Genomic DNA, 18,921 nt, shown 5'->3' with positions numbered 1-18,921 from the left:
AGTTTGACATTTGAAGAATGAGTGTTAACTACTGTCTTTCTAGAGGTTGATCAATGATCACAAAGCCATTTGAAGATGCTTGGCACTTAGTGTGTTTCGGTGATGATCTTGGATAAAAACACTACCAAGCACTGAGGTTCAGTGTTTCCTGAACAGCTTGCACCCTGCCACATCACTGTTTTCCCATTTTGTGAGTAGCAATTACTCAGTTTGGTCTGTGTTAAAGAGAGTATGCTTCAGCAGTTTTATTTTTGTTTTAGCAGTCTGACTTTGGGACTCTAGCCCAGAGAGTTAAAAACATAATTTACAGATTAAGACTATTTGTAGGGGGAGAAAATAATGTAGGTGGTTGCAGTTAGATAAGTAAGGTGCAGTTTTCACCGTGAGTTAAGAACCTTTGCCTCAGCTTGTCCATCTGGGTTCCAGGAAGGATTGGGAGTGGGAAGATTCCCCCACAGATTTCCCCACAGATCACCATGTTTTTGCTGCCAAGCTTAGAGCTGCTGGTTGCCCGTGGCAGACCAAGAATGGAATAGAGTGGGCTGCAGACATGCTAAGGAGTGTTTCCAGCCTGAGGCTTGTTGCACAGGATTTTGCCTGTGCAGAGTTGTATCCAGTGTCCAGTTTCTTCTTTCTCACATTTTATTTTCATAAAGGGGGCAGGGGGAAAAATGTTATTTGGCAATTTAGTGCATGCATGTATAAAAATGCATATTTTAAAGGAGATACAGTTTGTAGACATGCAGAAGTGGAGGGGGGAGAGGCATTACTTCTCAGGTGGGTTGTCCTTTGTGGGGCTGTAGTAGTGGTGGCACTGCACATATTTTCAAAGAAGTCAAGGGCAGATACTAGGTGTGCATCTCCTGATTCTCGAGCAAGCAATGTAGTTTCAGCATAGCTCAGAACAGAACTGACATGAAAGATGAGGTGCCATTGCTCTAAGATGTGTGATATAGTGAACTCCCTCACCTTGAGCACAATCCTTTTTTTCATTGATATTAATGCCATTTCCTCCTGTGTCCCCTGTCTGCTACCTTGTTTGGCATTTTGAGTATATCTGGGATTGATTCAAAGCAAGTGGTTGAAGTTGGAGTGCTCTTGTCCTGTTCCATTTTCTGCAGTGGCAGAGGAGCTGGATAAGTTTAGTTCACTTTATAGGTAACTGGCCCTTTGTCCACAAAACTTTTACATTTTGGAAGCTGGCCTGAGTGATTAGGCAGTGGTATCAGGCAGCCAGCTGTCTCATACCCCACCATGGGGGCACAGAAGGCAGCCTAACATCCTGTCATAAAAATGCAGCAGAACAGGCATCTCATATACAGACACCTCTGATGGCGAGTACAGGTGTTTGTGCCAGGTCTGCATGGGTAATTCAGCTGTAACCTTATTTGCTAATAGAGGAATACCTTGGTACCAGGGAAAAGATTATTTTCCTTCCTGACTTGACTGTTGGTTTGGCTTTTCCATTTTTTCATTTGGTTTTTCTCCTTGTAGTTGTCCTGCTTTTGCTCACTTGGAAGACCAAATGCCCACCAAAAAATATGTTCTTTACTCTAGTTGTTTTACACAAGGACTACATAGTTCCTTTGCAGTATAGTTTTAAAGATCTGATTTTAATGAGGAGGTCCATGTCCAGGAACAGGGAATGGGAGCTGCTTAGGTAGCAAAGGGGAACCTAAAAATGCCATAGGCTTCCCAGGTTGCTGTTTGTGGTGTTTTTCCTGCCAGTTTTCATAGGCTCCTTTAAGTTTTTCTTACAGATGGAGCCTTAGCCAGCCTACTTAAAGCAGAATTAATTTTCAGTGACAGTTCCTCCTCTCTTGTGAATCAAAACAGCATGGCCTGTATTTCAAATGGTAACCAGAGTATATTCTGGATGAAGTATCTCACAGAAGGTCTTTGGAGAGGCATGAGTTATAACCTGTAATACCGTCTGTGCAACTTCCTAATAAAGAAAATGAGTAATTAGTGGTAAGCGTTGGCTTTTTAGCAAGAATCCCTTCAGGAGGAGAAGCAATAAGCTGGTGCTCTCTAAACCAGTCAGAGTAAGACATGAAAAGTCAGCAATTCTGCCACAAAAGGCAATTTCTCATTGCAATGCTTGTGGGAGGTGACATCAAGAAGATGCACAGGCAGGAGCAGAGCAAATGCCTGCTTCTTCTGCACCCAGGAACTTCTGACCCCAGCCCTCAGAGTTCTGTGTCTGAGGTGCTGCAACAGTTATTAGAAAATATGCCAGAATGTAGCTTTTAGCAATAAACTCCACCAATGGGTACTATAGGGCTAAAAAGGGTGGCACAGAGTGATTGCTTTTATGTTGCTCTTTATAAATTCTGCTTATCTACCCACCCCGCCCCCATTGCCACTGGCATTCTTCCTGATTTGTCTGGGGATGAGATTGAGTCTAGTTTCTTTGAGGGCTTAAGAGAGAAAGGGTGCAACAGGCAAAGGAGTGGGGTATGAACGTGAAGAGATGTGAGAAGGTGCTTCCCTTCATAGGTCTGAGCTTAGCCGGCCTTCTGCCAGTGCCACTACCTGTGTCTGCTGGACTTCGAGTAGACAATCTGTGGGCCTAGAAATTGTGAGAAATGCTTTTTATATGGTGGTTTGATTGGGTTTTTTTAAGCTTTCCTGTAGCCATCATTACCCTCTGTGCTTTGCAAGACGTCAGGAACCTGACAGAGAAGCAGTGTTAACATTTGTATATTTTTTTTTAGTTTTAGTTTTGTATGATATGTTTCTTTGTTAACCAACCTTCTGTAGGTTTTTCATATGCCTACTTCCTTCTTATTCTATATGTTTTGTAGAAGTAGCCATAAAGACTTCATTGGCCCCAAGCAAATTTCTCACATTAATCAACTAACAGTCTGATATTCTTGAAGGTGTTTTCAAATGTAGATAAACCTATGATTCTATATCTATAAGGATACTATAGATATGCCAGAGCACAATTAGAGATATGTGCTTGTGGACCTATGTCCTTTTCTTCCCAAAAGAAGAATTCTTTTTCAGTATGATGAATTTAAGCCCTTTTTTTTTTTCATACAGTTTCCACTTCCAAGGAGTTTTCTCCTAGAAGTGCATGACTAATTCATATGAAGTGCTCCCTCACTTCTGAAAATGATATTCCAATTTATCTGTCAGATTGTAAAAGTACATTCTCTTATTGTTGTTGATTACTGCCTTTTTTTAGTACTGGAAGTAGTGGAGATATCAAGAGGGAAGCAGAGAACTTTCCTGTTGCCCAGCAGTGTGCTGTGACAGATTGCAGAGGCAGTTCAGATTTATTTATAATTGGCACCTGTTTTGTCACAAACAAAAATAGGCTGCTCTTGAAACGAGATGGGGAACTCTTATCAGCATGATGATCTTTGTAATCTTTCTCATTTCCTAGTTGCATATAAGAGCCTCTTTTAAAATTCTCTTTGTACTTTGGCTTTCTGTTTGCATTTCCAAACTACCGCCTTCAGGTCTGGTCTAAGCAGGAGAGTTGCAGTGAAATCTCTGTATTTACTGAGAGCTGCAAAGGGAGTTATATTTACAAAGTCAGCCTGCCTGTGTGGACACCACTGGCTCCACGGGTTTCTTTCAGTTCACCATCACTGCTAGATGTGGCAGAGTGAGTCTGATACCTACTTATTGTCACCTCTGGGCTGCAGGATCTGTTGGTAGTGATGAGTGCAGGGCTTTATTGAGTGGTGCTGCAGCAGTTTCACCACTTTTCACTTTTCACTTCTTTCACCACTTTTATTTGGGACATTGGGAAAGGTGGATTTTTAAAGAGTGGCTCCTTTATTTAATGATATATTGGGAAGAGGATATACTTTTCTGACAAAGCTCCAGTAACCTTTAAAGCAAATCTGGGGAAGTTACTGAAGAGCTTGGGGCTGCATATGCCATGAACATCCTAGTCCTGAAGTTTTATGGAATCCTTGTTTTTCATTGCACATTAAAATATATTAAAATTTATTCTCAGCCTTGAGAAACTTGCAGACAGTAGGATGCCTTTTATGTGTGCTTTTATTTCCAGTTTCCCCTCTATAGCACCATTGTAGATCTCACAGGTTCAGAGACATGGTATTGCCTTATGTTCTTAGGACTTTGAGTTGATGGGTGTTGCTGCCTGCTTAGGAATTTCTTACGGTTTCTATTCTGACTAAGTATGTGATCAGGTAAGGTAAAATGTTGAAGCTCTCTTGTAGCCCTGTGTTGCTAGGCAATTTTGGTGGCTTTTGTTCTAATACCAGTTGAGTCTTCTAAAAAGAACTGTTCCCTAGGAAAGAAAATTACACGATTGGCAGCAATATTACTACTTCATTACTGCACTGCCATGACCTTCCTTGCTTTCAATTACACCGTTTCTCTATCATGTGCCAGGAAGGTAGCCAAAGGTTCAAATTATTGCCAGCAGACCACAGGGATCAGCAGTATAGAAAACTTGGCAATCACTTATTTCTGCAGTATAAGGTGCTCTTTTTCTTATATGTTCTTGAATTACTGAAAGAATTTTTGATTGCATATATAAAAATGGTCATGGCAATACTTATTTTTACTGTACTGCATTTTAAGGGAGAAGCAGAAATTGCAATGCTTCTCCTCCTGAGAGCTAGTGAGAATTAGTTGCTCTTTGGTCCCTCTTTTATTGGCAAATAATAATCCCAGAGGAGGCCATGCCAAGTGGAGATGATATTTCCAAGATCCGTATGGCACTCTTCACTTGTGGATCTTGCTGCACTTCTGAAAGTGCAGTGGTTCTTTCCACCCGCCTCCTCTCTGATGAAATATTATCATCTCCATTCTGTGAAATTCGGGAAAACAACTGAAGGGATAAATGACTCACACTGAATTAAGCAGCAGCTCAGGAGGAGAAAGCACAGCTCTCTTTGAAAAATGGATCACATGGCTCCCAGGTACCTTTCAGATGGGGAGATGTTTTTGAACCCCTCTCTCCCTGGGACTTTGCAAACCAGTTTCCCAGGGTTCTGCATCACTGCTTCCACCAAAACTGTTTTGATGCAACTTCAGGATGCTTTTCTTGGTGAGTTTCAGGGTGCACAGGATTTGTTAATAGCACCCCTAGCACAGAGGCTTACGCCTCACTGCAGGTGTCTGCCTGCCTCTCTGTATGACAGCATTTTTGCCAGGTGACCATGTTTAGATGGCTGACTGAATAATATGATTGATTTAAACTGACTCCCTGCTTTTGAAATATTTGAGAATACACAGCAACCTTATCACTTTTATTTATTATCTACTCAATCAGGTCTATTGAAGTTCTGTTTTGTAGAATGATTGTACATAGCTGACATCCTTGAATGAAGTGTCTCATTTGTGATTGTCTTTCATATGCATTCGCAATTTCATGGTTCCAAGCATTAAATTTACAGGAAAATGACTGTTTAACTCACCTCATCTTGATCCCCCATAATGTCATGAATGGATTTTGTAAATAATGGATTGGGTGGTTCCTAATTTCAAACATTCCCTTCATGATAGATACGGCTTTCATACCAGTACAATCTTTTTCATCTCTTGAATTCAAGAACTTCACAAGGGAGGTCAGAATGACCACATGCCATTTTAAAGACACAGTGGGGGATGAGTAGTATCAAGACAGCACTTTAGCAGAGTCAGAAAGAAAGCAGAGTTTTCTTAGGCTCAAGGGCAGTACCTTGCCTACAGAAGTGTATCACTGTGCCTGCTGTTCCAGCTTTTGGAGCAGGGTGATCTTATCTATGTTACTCCCTACTGTTCCACAAAACAACCTAAGATAAGAAATTGTATTCATCTTTTCCTTCTCTTCCAAGTGGAAACCAGGTGAAGAAGGTATCTATGTGTAGTCTACTTTTTAATGTGGGGGGAAAATGTAATGAGCCCTTACAGCAATCTGCCAGTTTCTGTTGAACTTGTGGCCTTTTGTTCATACTGTCTTGGACAATGAGGTGACACAACAGCCTGCTGTCTGGTCTGGAGCACTGGTCCTTTCCTGGAGTCTGTCTTGCATGGAGAAATCCCTGTTGTCCATGTTCAGTTCCCCAGAGCAACTTTGAAATTCAAATCTCTGCTGTACTTCAAGCAAAATACTTATTGAAACATCATCACATAGTCTGTGTCCTTTCAAGATAGGCTTATGCAAATATGCAAATACCTAGCTGTTCTTGACACAGCTAGAAGAAATTCAACCCTGATGATATTCTGTCTCCTGGGGTAAGAAAAGGTGTTTAGAGATGGGGTACAAAATGAGGGTACAACTCTTTTCTTCTTTCTCACTTTTTTCCCCCCCTATTGTTTTCTGCTAGTCCACAGAGGAACAACGTAACATGTCAAATCTGTTTACTCCTCAAACAGTCTGGGATGCTTGAATGCCTTTATTGTAACTTAGGAAGCAACTGACAAACAAAATTGTGTTGGGTATACACTAAAAATACACACTGTGGGAACCACAAGAACTCCCAGGTACAAATTAGCTCTTTTTTTGCCAGTGGAATTTATGATGAGAAATGAACTAAGCTTCTTTCTCAAAGTTCCAGCTATAGATCAGCTAGAAACTTGAGGGACTACTTGTATCCTGAGAGGTGGCATATTGATCTACAACTCCACAAGTGTGCCAAGAATGGAAAATCAACAAGATCTTCACCTGATTTATGTCAGCTAGACATCTGTGGCTTGCATTTTGAAGGTGATCTCTCAGAGGAATAATTAAAACTTGATGGTGAATAATCATGATGATTTGTGTCCCCACATTGCAGCTATGTGGATGTTTTTATGTGGCTGTAAATGTGGTTGGTCCCTGCTTGTGAAAAGAATGGTTGGAAATTACTGGGCTTAAGGGCCAGAATTTTGCAGACAGCTCTTATGTAGAAGGTCTCCAAATTTTTCCAAGACTAGACCTCTGTTTCAGTTTAGAGCTAGTCAAATTGCAAGCTAGTGAAAAAACAAAGAAGTTTTTAATGAGTAAAACTAGGCAGCCTCTAAATTTTCTCACTCTGTAGAGAGAGACAGTGCTCTGATATTGGAAATACTGACTTGGGGCTGGAGAGTGGGCAAAGATAGCAGATTATAGCTTAGTTTAACTTTGGTCTCAACACAATAGCAACAACAGCAACAATATCACCTTTTCCTTCATCCTCAACTAACCTGTCAAAAGGAGAAGGAAAGTATTGGGACAAGAGTTATCCTTCAGTAGATATTTAAACACTCTGAGCAGGACAGATTTAACTAGAGCTGCAGCCTGAAGATTTTTCCATTGATTTTCCATATGATTTCACACTAGTGTGGATAGAATTTTCAAGGCATACAAAAGGCTACTGCTGAAGCAGACTGGATTTTTTTCTTTTCTCTACTGTCTGGATGATGGTGGGAGTTTTGAAGAAACTGTTTATCATTTGGTTTTGAATTATTCCTAGAATTTGTCTTCTGCTTTAAGATATTCATCCTGCCTTCTAACAGGCCTAACTTTCTCTGTTTATATCAGTAACAGTGATTTTTACTCTTTCATTTTGAAACTGAAAGGCATAAAACACCATCCGTTGCCTACTTATAAAATAAGGTAGGGAGAGGTGACATCTCTAATTCTGCATGCAGAACAGTCAGCATGCTAGATACAGTTTGAGGCTGATTATCATAAGGAGCATGAGTTAGAACCAATGATCAATTTTCTGAGAATCCCTAGCCTTTCCATTAATTTTGATTTATTGATTTTTATGAGCAGGAGCAGTGAGAAGCTCAGGCTTTGAGGAGGATCAGAAAGGCCAGTGCGTGTCGAGGGTTATTGCCTTGTTTCGTGCTGTGATTTATACAGTGAAGGTACTGGCTGCATTCTTCTGCTTGGTGTTATTTTATTTCTACTCATCATTATATTATTTCATGAGTTAAAGACAAGTGCCCTCTGAGAATCTGTTCTGTTGTGTCCCTGACATTATTATCGGCTGAAGGTCTGATTATTGGAAATGCTGAGCCCTTGCAGCTCCAGTGGAATGAGTGGAAGCTGAGGGTGCTCTGAAAACACGCCTGAGGCATTTCGTTCTTCTGAAGGGAATGAGTCGTTCATCATAAATATAGGTCCCTGTTTTGACTAATTCCCCCTTGACTGCAAGTCCTTTGAAGTAAATGGAATTTACTTGATTAGAATTAAACCTGTGATCCAAATTTAACTCCCATCCCTTCCATGTAGCTGAAGAACTGATTAGATCTTAGTAAATCTGATGTTAAAATTAAGCTTCCAATTTACAAACAAGCTCCAGAGTTTGGCATTCTAATTGAACTACTGCATGCTGGGAAAGATCAGAAGCCTTTTTGGTTTTGTTTTTTTTGTGGGTTCAGGTGGTTCTAAACACAATTCATGTTCCTACAGCAGAGCTGATGGTGCAGCAGAGGTGACTAAATACACTGAGAGTTTTGTGCCTAGAAGAGGTAACAAGACCAAGTGTCTGCAGCTGGTGCAGAGTCAGCCTGCCTGAGCCATTCACATCCCCCTGCACAGAGTCTTAATTCTAATTTGTCCAGTTCCAGTGAGAGGAAGTGGATTTCAGACAGTGATTCAGCCTCAGGAAAATGTGGTTTATCCCAATGCTTGATAATTCCATTGTTCTTGCAGAGAAGGAAGTTTGCCTAAGTAGTGGCTGTTTGATCCTGAAGTAAGGAAAGATGCTGCTGTTTAAGCATATGAGTGACTGCCAGAAAAGTTCTGAGGATCATGCATGAAGGGGTGAAAGCTGAAGTTGAGAGATTTAGGGACTAGGTATATTAAGAAAGCTTATTCAGCTTGACTTTCTATCTTTGCCTCTTTAAGAACATAGATATGCAACCTATTAATGTGGCCCTGCAAGTCATAGCACAGTTTGAAGATTCTTTTCAGTCCTTGGCTAAAGGCCTTTCTCTACTCAGGTTGCTCAGATGTGCCCAGAGGTCAGCACTGCTTCAGTCCTTAGCTTTTAAAAATTAATTCTCTGTTCAAGGAGAATCACAGTACACTACTGCTTTTCCATTTCAGGATCATCAGCACAGTGTTCCTTGATTATTTTACTTCCTTATTTGATTAAAAATAAGAAAGTTTGGGGATTATTTTTTGGGTTTGTTTGGTTGGTTTTTATTATGTTTTTCTCAAGTAAAGGATAGATTATAAAAGATCCATTGCTTTTGATTCTGCTTACTTTCAAAGAACAAATTTAATCAGTTATATTCTCATCTCTGTATCTGTCAACATTTTTCTTGTTACCTCTGTATGATATGGTAGATCATCTGGCATGTCAGCAGAGATTCACATTTCAGTGCGTACATTGATCTAATCCTGTTTTGTGAGTGATGGGCCTTGGTGTTTGGTTCTCAGCAGGCAAGATGGACCATGCTGTTATAGCAGTGGGAAAGGCTTTTGTTTTCATGGGGAGAACTGTGCTTTTCCCCTTTGTCTCTCTGTCCCAGACTGAGCAACAAAACTTGGCACAAACAAAAGTAATTGAGAGAATATTCCAGAAAACAGGTAGCTGTTTCCTCTTCTTGCTGTCGGTCTCCTAAAGACAGGGATCCATATGGTGTTTCATTGTCTTTAAGACTGTAGACCAAGACTGGCTTTTCACAATAGTGTTTTGACATCCTTTGCTCCAAGAATTGGGATTCCACTCAAATACACTACTTTCTAAATTTCATGGCTGATTGTATTTTACTTTTTTTTTTTTTAAGCTCCTGCCTGTACATGTTTTATTCCACCCCGCCTTGTTTTTCTGTTTTTAGCCAGTGAGACCTGCAACGATTTCCATCCCATGTTCTTCACCCATGACAGATCGTTTGAGGAGTTCTTCTGTATCTGCATTCAGCTTTTGAACAAGACATGGAAGGAAATGAGGGCAACTTCAGAGGACTTTAACAAGGCAAGAAAAAGGGTGGGGTGGGAATAACTGGGAAGAATGGTGAAACAAGGCCATATATTCTTCCCTAGAGGCACAGGGATTTACTAATTCCCATTCTGCTGAAAGCCTAGAAATTTATCTCTTTGGATGCTTTGTACATCAGAATGCCAGCGTTTAGAAAGTGGTGGATAGAGGATGGGAGATGTAAGGAGGTTCATAGACCTTTTTCAGTCATGTTGCACTGCAGACTATGAGACTAAAATTCTGGCTTGAGGGGAAATTCTGCCTTTTTATGTTAGCAATATTATGCTGAACTGCTGCAGCCTCCAAGGTTGTAAATAATGCAGAGAGAGTACTGCAGTGATAATTCTGTGCATCCCTTTCATTTCATGTGAGCACTAAAGTGATAAAATATTCAGGAGTGGACACAATCGTGACAGAGTGCTGTGCTGTTTAGCCTGCTAAAATAAAAACAAAACCAAAAAACAAACAAAAAAAAACCACACCAAGCAATCAAAAAATACCCAACAAACAAAGAAATAAAACACAAAAAATGCCCCACAAAACAAACCAAAAAAACCAAAAAAATAAACCTGAACACCAGTGAAATAAAAATTCCACCAAAAAACTCCTCAGTAAGAATTCTGGAAGCTTCAGCCAATCTCCTGTCCCACAGAAGAACAATAAAGAACAGGTCTTTCTTAGTGGTCCCTAGACATCCAATTTTTATCCAATTTACCATGAGGCTGAACAGTATCTCTGGCATTTTCTAAGAATGGCAAGCTCATGCTTTTGTAGTCAGCTGTCGTCCTTATCTTTGTTGGGATCCTCTGACTGGATATTGAGCTTCTCCCTGGGAGATGTTATAGAACCGTTGGTTGGGAATGAAAAGTGAGACTGCCATTCTGTGTCAGCATGTGCCTTACAATGGTTCTGAAGTCACCAGACTCAAATGCTATGCTAGAGCCAGTAGGAATGATCATGCTTGACTACTAATTGGAACTGTCTGTTATTGAAGTGGTCCCAGAGTCCATTTTCCACTTCAGAGGGAAGGTGAATTTTTAGGTCACAATGAGGAATAACCTTTGTTGAGTTCTTTCAGGCAAGTTAGCTGGCAGCAGTACCAGAGCCCTGGTACTGAGAGAAAGGAGGTCCAATATGCACACTGTCATAGCCAGATGACCTAGAGGCTTGTTCTTATGTGGAATTTCTGACATGCTTCTCCTACCTAATGATCCAGGAACACAGAAGGAGCAATAACAAGATAATTCACTGAACAGTATAGGGTTGCTAAAATCAAGAGCTTAAAAAGCAACTTTATGACGACTAATTCATAATATGTGGTTGTTTTAAAGAAGTATATTAACAGCTGCCTATTACTTACAGCCTTTCTATCTCAGTAGAAGTATTTGTCTGCATAATTTCCCACAGTTTGAGTGGAAATATTATTAGCAATCCTAGGGGATTCAGATAAAGAATGGTTCCATTTCTGGCACCCACCCAGGTCACCCTAAAAGGAAAATAAAGAAATTTACTTTGCAGTGTTAGGCATCGTTGTGGAGGTTCACAGGAGATCAGGGAGGTTTTTCTCTGAAATGACTAGTTTGCTACTTGTGTTTTCTGTTGATGATAGTCCTGCAGCTTCACCTATCAGTTCTGTCAGGTTCAGTAACACTGGCACTGTGTCCTTGTAGACATGGGCAGTTCTTGCCTCCATGGGGCAAACCTGAAACATTTGACATTGGGCTACCAGGGTTTGTGTCTGGTGGTGGCACTGTGCTGCATGATCCTGAACCCAGGATCTCTGCCTGCAGAAATCACTCCTGATTTTGTAACTGTTTCTGTAAAGGGGAGGGAATGCTAAGCTCTTGTGTCTCTCATTTCTAACACTTCTCTAATTATGTTTTGCTTATCTAAATCTTTTCTTAAAGTCATAAGGAGATGTCTGTGCTCTTATCCACTTCAAATGACATATGGTGGTGATGTGAATTACTCAGCTGATAAACATCTGAAGGGATCTGTGAGTGAAGCAAACTGTGTTGTTGTGTGGGCTTGTGAAGCACTCGAGGGTTTGTGGGGGCTGATACGTTATACGGTGGTACCCAAAGTTTACCCATCTGGTTGGTGGGTGACAGCTGCCAGTGCAGCCCATGGCTTTCCCAAACTAAACACCACCGTTTCTCATCCTTACCTGGCAAGAGGCTTTGGTGATCATGTTAGTATTCTGTCTGCATCTTCCTGGCATGCTAAGGGTACCCATTTCTATGCAGTCACTTTGGAAAACTTGGCAGGCAAGGGCCACGTGGGCCCAGGGAGCATTCAGCCCATCCTTTCAGAAGTGAACAGGAAGAGAGCAGACCTCACAAGATGCAGTAATTTACTTGTGTTAAAAAAAAAAAAAAATTAAAAAAAAATCTTCCATCTTCTCTGTGTTACTATTTTTCACTTTCAATAACTTGATTGTCATAGTAGTGTATGAAACACCACTTTGTTACTGTTTACTATCACCCTGCCTGACAGGATCATTTGTTTTATATCTTTCTCTGTCCCTTCCTTCCTTAAGACCTCCAAAACAAAATTGGACGCTCTCAGTATATTGATTGGTAACTCTTGAGACCTGGACATTCTGCTAAAATCATCTAGACTGCTTGCTTGCTTTGATGTTTAATCATAATTGAAGAAAAGGAGCTTTTTAGTTTAATTTTGAACTTTTGATTAATCTTGTAGGTTGTACATTGAGAGTCTGTAGGAGGTCTGTGTGCACATACAGAGAATTATTTCCTCCTCTCTTGAATTGGGGAATGACAGGCATTAAAAGAGGCAAGGTGATTGAATTTCCCCTCAGGTTTTAGTGCCTGCTCTCAAGGGTTCTTCAAGCCACATATTAAGACTTCCTTTTGATGACAAAATGGCATACTGTGCCATCATGCTACTTCAATTTATGTTCTGAAGTTTCCACATAGGTTTGTTCATTTTTAAAGTTTCAAAAATAATTAAACCAGTACTTTGCTCATGGTTGGAAGAATTCTATTGTATATTAGTGAAACACTTATGATCTCATGCTTTACCCAATTCTTATTCATTAAAAGAGACACATTTTGTCAACTCTTGCATGAGAAAAAGTCCTTTGATGTCTATGGTGATAGTATGACACTGTCAAACCTAAAACCTTTTTTTCAGTCTCTGTATATACTAATAGACTTCTGAAAAGAGTAATTCAGACAGGCAGCTAAGCTTATATTATGCCTTTGTAACATTTTAAGACATGCATAATTCATGTTTTGTGAGTTTCCTAGAGAAATTAAGATGCAGTTGTATAGATAGACATGCAAGTGGCAACAATTCCATTTGAAACCTTTTTGTTTTTATTTGAGCCTACAGATGATCAAAGGACACTTTACAAGTTTCTCCAAAGTCATTTGTGAGCAGACAGCATGGTTTATGGCTTTGAAAATATAATCTTGTCTCCAAGCTTTACATACTTCTACATGTTTTATTAAAGCAGAAGAAAGCATTGTGTATTGATTTTTGGAGTCAGTGCTGACTATAACAAAGCTGGCCTGAGTTATCTCACATCCAGTATCTTCATCACCTTCATCAGCAGCCTGCTTATTTAAATAGAAGCCCATCAGTCAGATTTCCATCTCGTAGGGACCACCTACAGTCTGCTCAGGGTATTCAGCTTCTGCTGTCACACAGACTGAGACGTTTGGTTTGGGATTTATTTTTTATTTTTAACACGATGGTAGGTGGAATTCAAAGTACCCGCCTGACAGTAAAATTCCTCCCATGGGGCCAAACGAAAGCATACTCCCAAAGGAAAATTTTTTGTTGATCCCCACTAGATGTACTTTAATAAATGCACCTGGCTTGCCCTAATGTGAATTTATGTTGTGGTTGCTATTCCTTTAATGATCTTCTTGCAAAGTACACATATTGTTTCTTGGGATACAAGGAGACAGCAAGAGGAACATTGTGTAGGGGACAAGATTATCCTCTTAACTCTGGTTTCCAGAGATTTCAGTCAGCTGGTTTTAGCAGGTTTGAACTTTACACACTAAAAGAAGGAAGGGTGAGCAAATGGATTATTTTAATTGCAGCCATAGCTTGTCTTATTAAACCTGCAGAACAGAATGAGCAATTTGCTAATTCTGTACCTAGTATTGTACCACCTGAAAAAAAGCAGATTAATAGTAAAAATAACTGCTTCCATTCCCAGCGTGGAAGGAAAAAGACAAAATTTTTTGACTTGACTAGCAGAGCATTGAATGTGCATTATAGCGAATGGGCACAATGTGGCGGCTTTTATTAATATATTAGTGTAGTTGTTGGGTTTTAGATGACCAAAAATGACTGCTTACAACAAGATGCAGATTATCATTCCAACGTGGCTAAAGCTAAATAGGAGAAGCCAAAACTGAAAAAATTCTAAGTACCGTGATATAAGGTGCTTGAAAACAAAATCTACTGCATTCACTAAAACTACAGGTTTGAGGAATAGGAAAGCCAGACAAGGTTGGCTAATGATGCTGCCAATGCATTTTTCTTGTTACTTAGAGATTTAGTTAATTTGCCCTCTAGACATGTGCTTGAGATCATCATGGTATAAAACATGAGCTTTTAAATGTTTTATGAAAGCATATTTTGTAATAAGAATATGTAATAATATTATACAATATAGAAGAAGAAGAAAATATTTTGTAATAAGAAAAATATTCTCAGAAACCTCAAAAAACCCCTTTCAGCACTGAGCTAGTACCCATTGCACAGTGGTAACCTGGTGGGAAACTGCCCTTGTGGTATCTGACTATTTCAGGGACAGGCCAAGCTGCAGCACCGGATCACCCTGCAGCAGGGGGGTCTTCTCAGCAAGATGATAAAACATGTCACTGACAGGCATACACATAACAAACTGCCTTTGTGGTGATCAGCAGAGTAGACATTGTTCACAGCGGCAACAGATGTAAACAATAAATGCCCTACGTGAGTCCTGTAATTAAATAGCAAAGCAAACACAGAGGCATTTGATAACCACAAAAGATGTTTATGGCTCGTGCTCAGATTCTGCCAACATTTTTCCTTGCTTGCTGACAAGATAACAGAAAAGGTAACCAAGCGTAACATAAAAATGAAAAATACCATTTCCTTCTTCATTGGAGGTTTGGAAATGCCATGCCACAGGTTTCTCATCTTCTCCAGTGCTGTGTTTTCGGCAGCCGTAGGGATGAATAATTGTGGAAGGCTGGGTTCAAAATATGACTAAGTGTTCAAGGACAGGCTCTTAAGAAGCAAACTTGTGTGAGGCGTGGTTTGTGTAAAAATAAGTGTGGTGGGTCAAACCTGCCATCAGATAATGTGAGCTACCCATGAGGAGGCAAAGGCCTGGGGGGTAATTTTGAAAGCGGCAGAGCAGCAATGTGGCAGAGGAGCTGTCACCAGCCTTGCTGGGTCCACTGCAAACTGGGGAGACTCGAGGAGCAGACTCTGCATAGATCCTCTCCAAAATGCCTCCCTGGCCGCAACCTGGTTGTCCTAATGCTAGTCCTTGCCACAGCAGCTCTGTGCCTGACCTGGAAGTGACAGGGCTTTGCCTCACTCCTGTGGGTGCAGCAGGTCCCCAGCATGCTCAAGTGATCCCCTCTAGTGGCACTAACAATATTCTGCACTTTTCTGCTCCTTGCAAGCTTGGCCGAGTTTTGATAACCCACACTTTACAGGAAGGAGGCAGAGGCACCCAGAGCTGAAGTGCCATGAAGTGGCAATGAAGAAGCTGCAGGGTGAAAATCAGAACCAGGATGCCTGGCCACTCGCTCCAGCCTCCTCCATCACCCTGCCAGAGATGCAGTAGCAGCTCTAGCCCCAAAGGGGTACTTGCTTCTCTTTGTGCCTCTCTTTCCCCCCACCCAGCTTCACAGGGAGCCTTGGAGAGGGCTGGCAAATGGTAGCTTCAGAAAATAAAAGAAGCATTACCTCAAACGAAAGAAAAAAATTATTCAGACAAACTTGAAAGTAAAATCCTTTGGTCAGTCTTTAAACATATTTGTCACCTCCTTTTCAATTCAATGAAAGAAGAAGGGAAAGGGATGATAAATAGATCTTCACAGATGCCCTCCAAAGCATTATTGTTTTCTTATGGGTCTGAAGCAGATGAATTTAACTTCTTTTGGGAGAAGCTTTGGAAGGCTGTTCTGTTTGCATTTTACTGTTGGGAAATGCCGGGCTAGTGGAATGATTGCACCTCTCTTTTAGCTTTATTGCATCTTCCCTTGAGAATGCTTTGTTTATATCAGTCAGGGATATTGCAAATAAATTATTCTCACATAGAATGAATTCAGTATTCCCCAGGCCGGGGCAGATTAGCACAAATTAAATCCCACATTTTCACACCTGAGGCCAATAGCACTTTATTAACTTTTATTGGAAACAGATAATTGCTATAAATATATTATACCATTAATTGTGTAATGCACAAATTTTTAAAAAATTTGTGGCAATTAACATTTTGCAAGTCTGCTGCATAGATTACAGAGAAAATGAGACTTTAATTGAAGAAATTACTCCCTTCAAATACAATAGGAATCTTTTAGAAAGCATAATTTGGGTGCGGAAAAACTGTCAGGTTTATTCCATTAACAACCTCTTCCTTGAGAATGGTCTTTTTTAAGCAGTGCAATTGAATGTGATACAGAGAGAGCCTGTTTAAGACCTTTCCCTAGCATTTGGTCAGTGTTCCCTCTATGCTTTTTGTGGGCTAGATATTCCAAATGTATGCCTTCATCAGCTGCTCATTTAGGAATGGCTCTGTTGAGTCTTCTCCATCCCTGTGCATTTATCTCCACCTGTCAGATCTCCAAATGTGTCCCACAGCACTCATCTGCTGCTTCTGGCTGCAGGAACCTGAGAAGGGGTGTTTAAGATGCTGAAGAGGCATCTTTCCATTTACTGAGGCATCAGTCTGTAAAAATCAGATTTAAGTATTCATATCCCAAAAATCTGGGCTGTCAAGCTCAGAAGAGCTGAACAAGAGTTATCCCATTTTTAAATCTAAATGGTTGCTTCCTTTTGAAAAATTTTCAGTCTGAACTAGCATTGTCAAGAATGCAAATACATTAAAAAAATAAAATTCTTAAAATTAAGTATTAGACTGCATAATGAAGCAGTCTAACTTGCCCTTTCCCTGGACTTTGTAGCTTATGAACTATTTTCCTAGTTCAAAGACTTTTTCATTTAAAATAGTATCTTTACTATTTTCTGTATTTGCACAAGGCTTTGGAAGTCTTTAATAGTAGGTTCATATCTAGTTACAGATGAACAATCCTTCTCGAGTGATCACTTTTGCAGTGATTTAATGGAGGGCATAGACTTAAAAGGAAAAGCATTTTCAAGCTTGATTTCTAGTATGGGTGTGCCAACAAATAGGTGGATTCCTCAAACCAAAATTCAAAGAAAAGAAAGGATGTCTCAACAAAATATCTGTAATTTAAAACAAGAAAAGATTATTTTAGTACAATCACTTGGCCAGCAGCTTGTCATGTCCTTTCCCCAGTGATGAAAGACTGTTGATTTCAGCAGTGCAGTCTCTTATTTGTGAAAAATCTAGCCATCATTGGCAGAGGGGATTTCTAGTGAAGTCTGCGTGTTACGGTAGAACACATACAGGTCTAACACCCTGGAGACGATAATTTTTAAAGCTGCTGGTACTTCATACTTTCAAAGCACTCTTCATTTTCATCTCAGTGGGTGCTGATCAAACCAATAAACTTTATCAAGCTTCAAAGAGATTATTGAGTGGAAAGCCCGATAACCAGAGGAGGAGCACAGAGTGTAGGTTATCTGTGCTAACCGCTCTTTTTATACTTCACAGAAACCTTTTGCACTGGAAAAAAAATGCCTCAGTTGCATGTAGAGTGTGTTAGTAGTGAAGGGAAATGATATAACCTAACTGGAACTGTCACCAAAACAGCATATTTTGTGATATTGCCCCTGTCATTCCTGTCTAAAAGTGAGGATAATAATCAGATCCCAGGAACCACTCTTGTCTCTGTATTTTTATTTATTCTTTCTAGGATATGTTTTTGTAGTACAGTTAAATCAGAGGTGCATGGCATATGGCTTTTTGCTGCATGAATTGCTGCTGATGTGAATGTCAGTGGGCATATAATACCAGATTTTCATTTTGTGAATCACAATGCATGGAATTCAGCCTGAGAGCTCCCCAGACTATAGACCTTATTACAGGCAAATAAAAAAGGGAAGGAAGCGGGGAGAGGTGATGTCTCAGATATTTTGTTTCAGTTGAAATGGGGTTATCATGATGGATGATGCAGCTGACAATGAGATTTTTATAGCCACTCTTGGAGTAGCAGAAGAGCTTGTATTATTGTTGGTTTGCTTTAAGTAATTGTAATCTAAATAGCACCGTGGTTGAAAAGAGCAGCAGAAATCTTTCATGTGTGTCTCGTAAGCAAAGCCAGGGTGCTTATTTGTTTTTGTCTCATCTGTCCTTATACAAATGTCCTTCATTGTTTGCAGCCTACATCTTGCGTATTGTCTCGATTGAATATGTCAGTCACCATTAAAGAGGCGTTTGCCAGTCAGTCGCTGCTGATGCCTGTCTCTATTTTTAGCACATGAGGTAACTGGCCAGCATCTGACAAGCTGATCCTGCTACCCGATGCACCATTGTAAATTAAGGTTGGCTGTGATAGAGGCAGATGGGAGGGACGGAGGAGAGGGAGAGGGAGAGGAGGTGCAGATGGGCTCTCTGTCTCACCCACATCAGCTACCTCAGTCCTATGATACCCACATCATGCACACTGGGCCAACACAGGTACTTGCCTCTGCTGGCTCTCTCTGTAGGTTACTTTTTTTAGTTACTTTTTTTACTAACTCACAGGTTAAACTGGACCTTGGTATGCTAATGTGAACTGTCCTCAAGTTCCCAGACACTGGATGAGAGAGAAAATGGAGGAGGTGAGGGGTTTAGCTTTCTGAAGGAATGTTAGATTTTGCCCCACACAGTATTTGGCCTTGAGACCACAGCAGAAGCAATTGTTATTTGGGATGGTAGTGAAGC

At 40.4% G+C, this 18,921-nt stretch overlaps 1 protein-coding gene across 5 annotated transcripts in view; it reads left to right on the top strand.

Moving 5' to 3' along the window:
• The window catches only part of ELMO1 (engulfment and cell motility 1), a 301,131-nt gene that overhangs the window by 188,297 nt on the left and 93,913 nt on the right, over positions 1 to 18,921 (top strand). For all 5 annotated transcript variants that reach the window (XM_058832447.1, XM_058832448.1, XM_058832449.1 and 2 more), the window contains one exon: positions 9,730 to 9,866. In XM_058832447.1, coding sequence (XP_058688430.1) covers positions 9,730 to 9,866 — 137 coding nt within the window. The remainder of the gene's footprint in view (positions 1 to 9,729; positions 9,867 to 18,921) is intronic.

This window comes from Poecile atricapillus, chromosome 2 (genome assembly GCF_030490865.1).
Source record: "Poecile atricapillus isolate bPoeAtr1 chromosome 2, bPoeAtr1.hap1, whole genome shotgun sequence".
Classification (NCBI taxonomy): Eukaryota; Metazoa; Chordata; class Aves; order Passeriformes; family Paridae; genus Poecile; species Poecile atricapillus.
The sequence above is the reverse complement of the archived record's forward strand: the minus strand, read 5'-3'. Positions and strand labels throughout refer to the sequence as shown.